The following is a 12,020-nucleotide window of genomic DNA, read 5'->3' on the forward strand; positions in this document are numbered from 1 at the left end:
CAGATCATGAAGATGGTATGAGAGCTCTATTGCTTGCCCCTGGATGGTGGTAGCCACCGACTTTGAATACCACTCCATCGGGAGGCGGCGATGGTCATCTCTACCGGCTCTGAGAATCAATGAATCAAACGGCGGACAGAGCTCACCAGTTGCCTCTGCTCTGGATCGCGGGTGCTACCAGATGATGGCAAGAATGCTCATGAGAGGTGGAGGGAGGGGGGAGTGCAAGCTCAGAAGAAGAGGATGGGGTGGGGGATTGCTAGGGGAAGATTAGGAGGCGAGGATGGGGGGGAGGAGGCAGAGGGAGGTAGGGAGGCGAGGAAGAGGGAGATGGAGATGGAGATGGAAGCGGCTGGGAGTGATCCACTGAAGAGGGAGGGTGCGGGGAGGGACTCGTCTCGGCGGTCTTATTAAAATTTGAGAACCTCAGGAGTCATCTCGGTGGGGTAATGATTGCCAGACCAAAGGGACCGGAGGTGCGACCCTTTGCAGTGACCGGGGGGGTCATCAATGGGTGGGTGCTACGATAAATGCTCGAACCGGTTCTCTGATAGAACTAAATCCTCCTGCACTTTGCTAGCCTAGCGTGCATGACGATGCTGCTCAACTCTAGAAGTCGGCTAGTGGCCCTAGCGTGGGCCAACAGTTTGCCACTCTCTGGAGTAGAGTCATCATGCCATGGTCGGGTCCTGGTGCTCGAATACCTAAGGGCCTGCATCTCTCTTTACCCCATGATGATGATCCGCGGGGGGGACCACCAAAGTGTGCGGCTAGTATGATATAGTCAGAATTAATGTGTTTAATTGGCTTTATGCGCTAACTAATATTGTTTTGATATAGGTGATGAATTGAGTGGCGCACTATTTGTTAGTTGCACGGATGAAACATTTGTTGGACCACAATAAAATACTATGGAAGACACGTGCACACCTATTATGGTTACATATTTTGGCATTTATATTTTTGGAAGGTTAAGGCCTCAAACCTTTATACATACCAGTTAGTATTTATACTTTTGGTAGGCCCAAGACTTGATATTTTTACCTTGTTATATTTTTGAAAGAGCTTGTATGCTCAAAAACTCTTAAGCTTTCTTTTTGGAGTTATGTTTTTGAAAAGCAAGCTTTAATATATTTAAATATGGATGGGTGGTACAACAGGCCACACTTATCCAGGGGAGATTGAACCCAATCTTGTGTTGACAGTGATCTCTCTCTTATTTTCAAGCTTTCATGTTTATTCACTTTGGTAGAAATTTGTTTACATAAGATTCATGGTTTTAATCTGTTTCAAGTCTATGGTTTGCTCTAATTTTTGTGTTTGAGAAAAAGAATTCTTCTCTAAGTGTCATAAAGGTCCTAACACCGTGTTAACGTATAAAGTGGTTGCACTAGTCTACCATGATTCCATGGCCTCTTGAGAAAGGATTTGGCCTCACTTTATCAAGTGATCTATTGTAGAGATCAAAGATGTTTGGGTATGCGACATCATAGAGAGACCTTCAATGCCTCTCTCTCTCTCTCTCTCTCTCTCTCTCTAGCTTTGAGTCTAAGTACATGTGTGAGTCTAAAATCCATCTCTTTCTTTCAAATGAGAATATTTCCATGCATTTTTAACATGTATAACCTATGGTTTCTTGTTGATATATTGAGAATTCTCTAGCTATTGCCAACTCATCCATAACAAGTATAACTTAAGGTTTCTTGTTGATATATTGACAATGCTCCACTTATTGCCAACTCATTGGCACCTCACATTACACATTACTGAAATCATTCCAATCCATGGTCATCACATTCCACTTTGTGGACCATCAATAGCATGAAGATGGAGAGAGGTGTTACATAAATCTCAGTAAATAATTTCAAGGCACTGACCAATCCAATTAAGGGAGCAACTCATGAGAATGATAGGCTCCTTACACAAACCTCTCTTCTTAAAATCATCAATTAATGGTCTCTCTTCTCCAAGGTGACCCCATTAGCACAAAAGTGTACGAAAACCTTGCTCTCAAAATTATGGTGATGAATAAAATTACAAAGAAATGCCATTTCTAAGACAAAATTTCAGTGAATAATAGTTTTTTTTTTGGGAGGGAGGGGGGAGACAAGCACTCTATCACACCTTTCTGTGGTGTGGAATGGGAGCTCCAAGTGAGCCATATTTGAGTGAGGGGGAACATATTTCATTCTCTAGGAACTAGAAATTATATTGCGTCATTCCAGACAGAGTGACGAGTACTTGATCAAGTGGAAGAATAGACCACAGAGGCTCGCAACATGATGGGAATATGTCAGAAACTTAAAGCCTCAATTCCTCGAATGATGTGACGTCCACATCATAGGGTTTGTAGTCAGTGTTTGGGAAATATATTTGATTGAGCTGGATTGAAAACCTTCTCATTGTAATTTGAAGAGGAAATTGACCATTTTGAGAAGGCATTTCTCTATAAACTTTGTAAAATATAACTAAAACTTAAGAATTTTGAAGAGGATTCCTCTCCTCCTCCTACAAATTTGAGCAAGCTTTGCACAAATTTGAACAAGTTCTAGGCTAAATTGAACCTATCTTTTCCCGAACCCTGTTTGTAGTCCTAGGCATAGGGTGTGTCTATAGGCCTTGGCTGGGCGGTCTGGCCTTTGGGCTGAGTCGGATTGGGTGTCTAGTGTCCAGGGGGGCCAGTGTAGAGGCCTCATTTTTGTGAGTACGTGCGGCACGAAGAAGGATTGACCCTTAGTAAATAGATATTAGATGTCACAAATTTCATTAAATAAAAAACTAATAATTGAGAGAATAATTAGGGCCCCAAAATCTTTTTTCCAAAGGTTTATTAATTTCACAACACTCCCTCTACTAAGAAAGACCTTTTTCACAATTCTGCCGTCTTAATTTTCATGAACTATACACTCACGAGTGTGGGCTCTTTGAAAGTTTTGAGGTTGGTTTTCTGATTTGCTACCATGTTGCCCAGGAGAAGAAACAGTGGCAGGTCTCAGAGGAGGTGGTTGCTTTCTTTCAACCGTCTACTAAGCCGCCTGTAAGCATCTGAACCTTAAATTCTCTGAAAAAGTAAGAAAGAATGAACAAACTAGCAATCATGCTATTGCTAAATTGTCAAGTAAATTATGGTATTGGGCATTCAAAATTCTTCTGTAATTTCGTTCTTGCTCATAAATTCTCTTGAAAAATGTATTGGGCAATCACAAATTTTCTGTAAATGCATGCGTGCGCGTACCCGTGTACGCGCGTGTGCTCGTGTTTTTTTTAAAAAATGCATCGATTTTTTTAAAAGAAATTTACTGTTTATCAAACCCAAAAATCCTCTCCTTCCTTTCAATGCTGCAGATTCGTTTCATGGGAAACTGAGGTTTTCAACGAGTCCCTCTTCAATTGGGGTGTACGGTACTCGAGGTTATGCAACGTTCTCTTATCATCGATTATGTTTTTTCTTTAAAATTTTAATTGATTTTTAGTAATTTTGGAAAGGTAGTTTCTACATTATTTAACATAGGCATGTGTAAAAGCTCACAAGTTCATAAGCAAGAAGGGAACTTAGCAAAGTTGTCATAATTAAGTGTCCTCCAGGTCCCAACCCTCTTCTCACGTTCTCGCTCTCCGAGAGCCGTTGCCTTTTGCATCTCAACTTACCAGCCAATGCCTTCCAATGGCATTGAGAACAGAGTTGGAATACATTGGGAGAAGCAAGTTGGGAAAATTGGTTAGAAATGCCACATTATTTCATAGGATCCTTTCGAAACATTGGGAGAAGAAAGTTGGGAAAATTGGTTAGAAATGCCACATCTTTTCAGCTTGAATTCGGAACCTTAAGTGACACCTACTTGCCACAAGAAGATATTGTGAACATTGTTTTTGAAGGGCTGAGTGCAGCCATGTTATGGCTATTGGGGTGCCCTACCTGCACAGAGACCATTGAGGTATCTGCACCCTACCACTAAAGACAGCAAGCATGAAATGAACCCCTCCATTTGTACTCAGAAGTGCATCAAGCAGTAACCCTGTAACCATTGCATGCTGTAAGTGTTTGGAGTCGGTGGGCCATCATGCATAGAATCACCCTGGTTTTGGATCGGAAAGTTGTTCAAGACAAGGGCGACCACATCAATGCTCATGCTTTTCTCCGGTGATGTGAATTAAAGGGCTGCAGTTCCCATTTACTGTCTCTAGTTGTAGGGCGTAGACACCTCAATGTTCTCTGTGCAGGCGGGGCGCTAGGTGTGCCATTTCAAGTGGATGCTGATTGTCTCCAACTTCACATGCATCATCCCGCGACTGCGATAAGGATGCACTTGTCATGACGAGTAATGTACCACTCATGACTAGGGTCAGGGTTCTGCAGAGTGCTGGCCATTTGTGAGCCCTAGTTGATAAAAGGGAGAACCAAAGCTTAAGTGGTGGGGAGGTTTAGAAGGCACATGGCAATGGCCTATGATATTTTTATTATTATGATGAAGACTTGAGGTATACAAAAAAACTCATAAAGGCCTGGGTACTTATTACTCTTAGCATGCACTTGTTTGAAGATCCACACTCTTATACCATTCCCAAAACTAAGGTTTTCCACCAGTTTTTGTGTGGATTGAAAGTAGCTTATATCAGCACAGAAACCTCAGTTCTTTGAAGAGAGGTTTGGATTATACAATACCCGATGGAATTTTTATTTTTAAATTATTCACACCACAAAGAATGAGTTTTGCTAATGCATATGAGGACCTTAACAGTTGGGGCTTTTAAGTTTTGGTCTCCTTTGAACATATTGCCCTCATTAACAAGACTATGGGGTGTGGTGGTGTCTATAGCACCTAGGATGTATTACAATGGGGTCTTGTCTTCTCTCTCCATCAGCACATAAACTTTTTGGAATAATGCTTCAGCAGAATATTATCTAAATATCTGTTTTTCAATGCAGGTATTTGAAGCCTTGGTTCAGTCTTGGGGTTGGACTTGGCCTGGTATCAATGATGATGGTTGTGTTTGTGGTAAGAATGGCATTATTGGAATGCAAGATTCATGTGGGGGCATTGATACCTTATTTTTGTAGGGTATATCTTAGTGCTAGCGAAAAAGATCGTGTTTGCTCTTGTCAAAGTATATATAGCAGTGTGAATAAGATTGCGCTGGACAATTTGTTTTACTTGAGTTAGGGTTGAAATGACAAAATGCATTTGCACCAGTTAAGCTGTTCTTGTCTCAATATTTCAGATGCTTTTATGGGTGTCTAGTTTGTTTGTCAACTTGGGCGGTCAGAGAACTGCAAGTGGAGTTACACAAGAATCCAGGCAGATTGTTACAGTGGTGGTGAGCACCTTTTCATATGGGAAGATTTTGTTGGTTTTGTATTTATTTTCTTTATTTTGAAGGCTCTTTTTTGTTTTTCTTTGTTTTGAAGACTCTTTTTTGTTCTGCATAAAAGTACTTTTTAGAAGTTAATAGTCAAGGGCTGAGAAAGTATGGTGAATCTATGTGCTCGGTGAGGTGTCATGTGTACGCACATGGACATGCTTGTCCCAGGGCTAATCCCTGAAGGGCAGCAGATAAACAGAACATTTAGGGCTTGAGCAGGGCACTGGAGGACACCAGAAAAGACCCCTTTGGATCAGGACCTGGTCAGCAAGGTACTGGGAGTACTATCTGGCTGGTCGGCAGCAGTTCTAATATTTTATGTATTATTACTGCTGGTCGACAGCACTTGTAATATTTTATGTATTTTTACTGCTGGCCGACAGCAGTCGGCAAGGGATGAAGATGATCCAAGGGGTGGAGCCAAGGATGCCTGGGATCAGTCTTTAAGAAGAAGGATTCATGTTTGTGTTCAGGGAACAGGGCAAGAAGGCAAGGGCACACAGTGGAACAAATGCATAGATCTTCATCAAATTTGGAGTGGAATTGGAGACAGGGCAAGGTTTTTAGTGAAAAGGTTGCCAGGATGGGAAGGACGATCGGTATGGGAGTCCATGTGGAGACAAAGGGATGATGACAGTCATCCAAGGTTAGAAGTTAGAATCCTGTCATCAAGTTTAATAGAAGGGGATGTCATGTGCATGCATATGGACATGCTCATCCCAGGGCTAATCCCTGAAGGGCAACAGATAAATAGAACATTTAGGGCTTGAGCAGGGCAGTGGAGGACACCTGAAAAGATCCCTTTGGATCAGGACCTGGTCAGCACGGTATTGGGAGTACTATCTGGCTGGTCGGCAACAGTTCTAATATTGTATGTATTTTTACTGCTGGCTGACAGCAGTTGGCAACAGTTCTAATATTGTATGTATTTTTACTGCTGGCTGACAGCAGTCGGCCTGCTTATGGGGTTGTCCCAAGTGCCTATAAAAGGTTTCAGCCAAGAACTTGTAGAGGATTTAGTCCATTAGGGATTGGGTCCTAGACTAGGACTTCATGGAGTCAAGATTACCTTTTTAAGGCATGCCTAGGGCTGCCAAAGACTTGTACCTTTTAATACATTATGAATATACTGAAAACACAGCTATCTCTCTCTCTCTCTTTCCTCTCCAGCTCTTCTGTACATTTTGCATCTATGTGTTCCTATGAAAGGAGTTAAGGGCTGAAAGAAGACATAGAGCTTCGCTATCTCTCTTCCCATCTCTGCTTTGCGTTTTGCATCTATGTGTTTGTATGAAAGGTGTTTAGGGCTGAAAGAAGACACAGAGCTTCCGTGCATGTGACATCAGGCTGGAATCGCTGGATGATGTTACCATTCCTGTATATATGGGAACCCTTGAGAATCTGTGAGGTGGGGGACCGGTAGGGCCAGCCATTGGTTGCTAGGTGGTTTAATCGATTTGGTTGAGCATAATGTGAATGTAAGATGCTCAAATGGTTCCAATGCATCAAGGAACCAATAATTAAGCAAAGATTAAAGAAGCCTTAGATAAAGGAGTCATATTGCAGTCATTTGTGCAAGGGGGAGAGAGCAAGTAGTAAAAGAATTGATTGTGACGTATGGCTAATGTTTTTGCTGGGTCATGACACAAAGAGAGCCCTTTGATAGTAAAAGCTATGAATTGCTCCTTGTCAGCTGTGCGAAGCTAAGCATCTGAGATTCAGGTTTTGTTGGGCTGGCTAATGTTTTTGCTGGGTCATGACACAAAGAGAGCCCTTTGACAGTAAAAGCTATGAATTGCTCCTTGTCAGCTGTGCGAAGCTAAGCATCTGAGATTCAGGTTTTGTTGGGCCAAGTTTGCTTTATATGCGATGCAATGATGAAGTTACATGATACTGTTCTTGTAACATGCAACGGAATTATGCATAATAAGGGGATCCTGCCACACAAGTCTCACACCGCCTTCTTTATCCTAAGTTTTGTGAGTCTTTAGCAATCCACTTTTAGCACTTCAAACATTAAGAGATTAGAGAGAGGGAGAAAACTGCACACTGTATTGGGTCCCAAATTACCCACTGAAGGGCCCCCTCCTATTGGTAGGAGTATTTGCTTGATGGACAGCTTTGGGACTGTTTCTAGCCTATGAATGAATGCTGAAAATGATTGTATGAATGCGTTTTACCTTCATCGGAAGGGCTGTAGCAAAATGGATTTATTTTAAGAGTTATTAAAACCTTAATTCAACTTATTATTTTTGGGTCCTCTCCTCATAAGCAAATGTCCCACCCCTATTTAAAATGGGTGTGAACACTATACCTTATAAATATTAAGGTTCACTCTAGTTTAATTTAAAAAGGCCAAAACAAAAAATACTTACCGCCTGTTCACATGCCACATCACCAAGTCAGCAAATAGCACTCCACGGTACACTGGGGGCGTCCGCGTCCAGTGTACTGGCACGGCATAACAGGCAGACACGTAAATAAGTCATGCAAAAACAAATTTATGCATGCAGGCATAAATACATGTGCACAAATAATGGACGAAATCTCCCTTTCATTGAAACTTGTACAAGAGGTTCTTGTCGGGCACAAAACTGGCGCGACAGATAAAAGTAAATATGTCTTGGTCTTCCTATGGAGTGACAGTCCCATAGGTAAGACACCATCCTGGCTATACACGGGTGGCACCAACAGGCTCCCGTCCATACAACACGAAGCAAATCACACACGGGTGACATGAAGCTGGTTCCCGTCCATGTGACGCAGCATTGGTCACACACGGGTGGCACTGATCTGACTCCCGTCCATGTGACACCATAAAACTGGCCCTTTCACATGGGACACTTTCTCTCCTTGTGAAATACAATCTACTGTGGCTGAAGGATCTCCTCAAGCTCATCAACTTATGGCGGATCTTCTGTGACAGGCTCCTCTAGATTTGCCCCCACATACTTCCGCAAAAGACTCACATGAAAAGCATTGTGAATCTTCCAATGGCTGGGTAAAGCAAGCTTGAAGGACACTTCATTGATCTTGTCAATCACTTTGAAGGGTCCATAATATCGAGTAGAAAGCTTTGGATATGATCCCTCTCGTCTTGGCCTCTTCCGAAGCCTAGCTTTCTCAAATTTCAGCAATACCCAATCACCTTCCTTGACCTGCATGTCTCTTCTATGCTTGTCAGTAGCCCTTTTATGCTTATCTTGTGACATTGCAATGGCTGTCCGCACCTGGGCAAAGGCTACATCCAAGTCACACACATACTCATCAGCTGCAAAACTCTCATCCTTTGTACGAAGGATGGGTGGTAAGACCACTCTGCCATAAATAATCTCAAACGGGGTCTTTCCCGTGGAGGCATGAACTGTGTTGTTGTAGGCAAACTCTACAAGTGGAAGATACTTCTCCCACGTAGTCTTTTTATCTGCCACATAACACTTCAACAAATCCAACACTGCTGAATTTGCAGCTTCACTTTGGCCATCCGTTTGGGGGTGATAAGCTGATGAAAACTCAAGTTTACTGCCCATGGTATCAAACAAAGCCAGAAGAGGCTTGTAGTCCTAGGATCTCTATCCCCAACAATGGACTTAGGCATACCATGATGCTTGAAGATGTTAGCAAGAAAAAGCTTCACCATATGATCAACTTTAATGGTTTTCTTGACGGGCAAGAAGTGAGCTTGCTTGCTAAACCTGTCCACAATGGTCCAAATAGCATCATTCCCATGTTGGGATGTAGGCGAGTCCATAGTAATGCTTTCCCATGGCTGCAAGGGAATAGGCAATGGCTCAAGCAAACCTGGAGGCTTTTGCCTATCAAATTTCACCTTTTGGCAAATAAGACATGCACGTACATATGCCTCAATGTCTTTACGTATGCTTGGCCAAAAGAAATATCTCTCAATCATGCGTGTAGTAGGCATGATACCTCAATGACTAGCATAAGGTGGAGTGTGACATTCCTCCATAACCTTTGGATGCATATCCTTCACCACACATAAGCAGTTATCCTTCATAAGATAACTCTCTTGTCAGAATATGCAGCGGAGATGATGACCAAATCTGGGAACACGAGCAAAAACGCAGGCAGAAAAACAGCACAAGAGAGAGAGAGATGTAGGCGTGTAACTCTGCTCTATATACACAAGAAGATCCCGAGAAATGATACGAGGTATGGGGGCTGGGGGCCTATATATACCTCCGTGGAGGGCAGTCGGCCAGCACTAAAGTGTCCACGACTGAAGAAAAAAGGTCCCACGACTGCATAAATGCAGTCGGCCAGCAAACTGGTGCCCACGACTGATGAAAACCAGTCGGCCAGCAGCAAGAGTGTCCATGACTGATAAACACCCAGTCGGCCAGCACTGTACTGCTCTTAGCACCCTCTGGCAGCCCTCCCAAGCCTTAGAAAAAATGGAAAAAATAGGGGAAAAATACGGAGAGTGGGGAAAAATGGAAAAACACCTCATAAGGGCGGGCACACCCACAACAAAGGCCCTGGTGTATAAATCTAGACAGGAGATGACTTCTAACACCCCTCTCAGCTCCTGGCTGTGTAACCAACCACTGGGAGCTGGGGTGCTGCCTGAGCAAATCCTGAGAGAGCGACTTCGTGAAGAGGTCCGAGGAATGTCCTCCGTCGAACAGAACTCCAGCAAGATGTCATCAGCAACGATCTGTTCACGAACAAAGTGCCTCTGGATGACCATGGGTTCCTCCAGCGGAAGCCCAAACCTGCAATGCAACCTCCTCCTGCTCCGTAAAACTGCTCCTGGGCCTGAAGTAGATCCCCTCGTGTCCGAATCTCTTCCCCAAACCGAGTCACTCCAAGCGTGGAGTCGGACTCCATCCAACAATCCCCCTCCTGTGTACAAGAGTCCATGATCCTTCGCATGCCGCAGAAACCACAGGAAACGCAATCCTGCCTCACAAAGAGACATCTGCAACCATGAGCTCAACCGCCTCATCAGGAAGCTCCTGTCCAATCTGGTGTCCATCAACCAGATCCATGAACCATACAGCTTCTGAGTCACAGAGACATCACACTGCTCACAAGGATCAACACCTGTTACGGTGCACAAACAAGTCCTGGAAACCTGATGAAACCTGTCAACCACCCCCTCTGAATCCGGAACCACAAAGCCTGGAGAAACCACCTCCTTCTGCAAGTAAGCACCTGCTACCTGCCTGGCTTTCCGAAAGGTCCCCATGGAAAGAACATCCTCAACTACTGGAAGTTCTATGTCCCGAACACGACGAGACATCAGAGCATAAGTGACCTGTTTAGCTTCCTCTGATTCACGAACACAAGAACTACCAACATCAGTACTGGAAAGTTCCTGTCAACTGCTGCCATCTACTGGCAAGCTATCCACCATCTGGTCTCGGAAAGCTCGTACTTGCAGCGTATCCACACTTGAGTAGCCATTACCAGACTGCCACTCATCACAATCCTGAGGACCTGGGAGAGAGAGTGCTGAAAGCCTGTAAATTCCATTCTCCACTCCGCCTTCCCAAACCACTTGGCCTGTTGTTTTGTCCCGGAGAGCAACAAAATGCTCATCAAACTCCACCCGTACGCCAGTCTTGCAAACCTGATGCACTGACAACAGATGAAAACCAAGTGCCGGAACATACAACACCTGGGAGGAATGCTTCCCCCCTCTGCCATCGGGAACTATCTCCATCCTGCCCTCACTGCTGTGAACTGGGATAGTGGACGTATCCCCAGTAAGTATATGACCAGAAAGCCTGCAGAGATCCTGTAAACCGGAACGGGAAGGAGTCATGTGCCTAGAAGCACCACTATCGAGAATCCACTCCTGAGTATCCGTTGCGGAGAGTCCTCCAATCTCCTCCCTGCCTGAAGAAAATGAAGCATCGGTGTCCATCACCTCCAGGTGCACAAAAGCCGGAGTCTTCATGATTGCTGCTGAGGAATCTTCACCTTTCTCGGTCTTCCGCTTGGGACACTGCCTCCAGTAGTGGCCTTTCTCGCCACAATCATTACAGGTCCTCTCTGCCTTCAGTTTCTCGCGGTCACTAACGGACATCTTTTCAGAAGACTTCTCCGACGAAGCCTTCCCTTTGCCCGTGTTACGGCCTTTCGACCGTTGGCCAGTTAAGGCCTCCGAACCTCCACCCTGAGGAGGGTTCGTGAATCGTTCCTCCTGGTCCAGGACCATGGGCACAAGCTCCTCCCACGTGATGGTGTTGAGCCTGCCACTGGTAATCAAAGAAGAGTAAAATGCTGAGTACGAAGAGGGCAAATGTGACAGCAACGTGATGGCCATGTCCTCTGACGATATCTCCTTCCCAGCCTGAAGAACCTCCTGCTGAAGAGCCTGCAGCTTGTTAATATGCTCCCGCATCGTCGATGACTTTGCAGGGCTCATAACCCGCATCTGTACTTCCAAGGAAATCCTCTTCATGGTGGGCGATACCCTGTTGTAAAGTGAGGCCAAATGCTGCCATATACCTCTGGCCAGCGTCATATGCTTGACAGGATTGATTACCTGCGGTGTGCATTTGAGGAAAATAAACGAACGGACCCTGGCGTTGACACGATCCCACATCTGCGTCTGGGCCTCCCGGTCCTTTCGGGTTGACGGTAACTCCCCTTCCTCGACTTCTGGCCGGGAAATACCAACAACGACG

General features: G+C 44.4%; 1 protein-coding gene across 1 annotated transcript in view; it reads left to right on the forward strand.

Moving 5' to 3' along the window:
* Window positions 1-2,880: 2,880 nt before the first annotated feature.
* LOC147641583 (membrane-bound transcription factor site-2 protease homolog) overlaps window positions 2,881-12,020 on the forward strand; it is a 51,114-nt gene continuing 41,974 nt past the window's right edge. Inside the window, exons 1-4 of the mRNA XM_086790799.1 lie at window positions 2,881-3,037; window positions 3,346-3,411; window positions 4,928-4,997; window positions 5,221-5,316. Coding sequence (XP_086646925.1) covers window positions 2,961-3,037; window positions 3,346-3,411; window positions 4,928-4,997; window positions 5,221-5,316 — 309 coding nt within the window. The 5' untranslated portion in view covers window positions 2,881-2,960. The remainder of the gene's footprint in view (window positions 3,038-3,345; window positions 3,412-4,927; window positions 4,998-5,220; window positions 5,317-12,020) is intronic.

Source organism: Cibotium barometz, chromosome 1 (assembly GCF_041138505.1).
Source record: "Cibotium barometz isolate CiBa-2024 chromosome 1, ASM4113850v1, whole genome shotgun sequence".
Taxonomy (NCBI): Eukaryota; Viridiplantae; Streptophyta; class Polypodiopsida; order Cyatheales; family Cibotiaceae; genus Cibotium; species Cibotium barometz.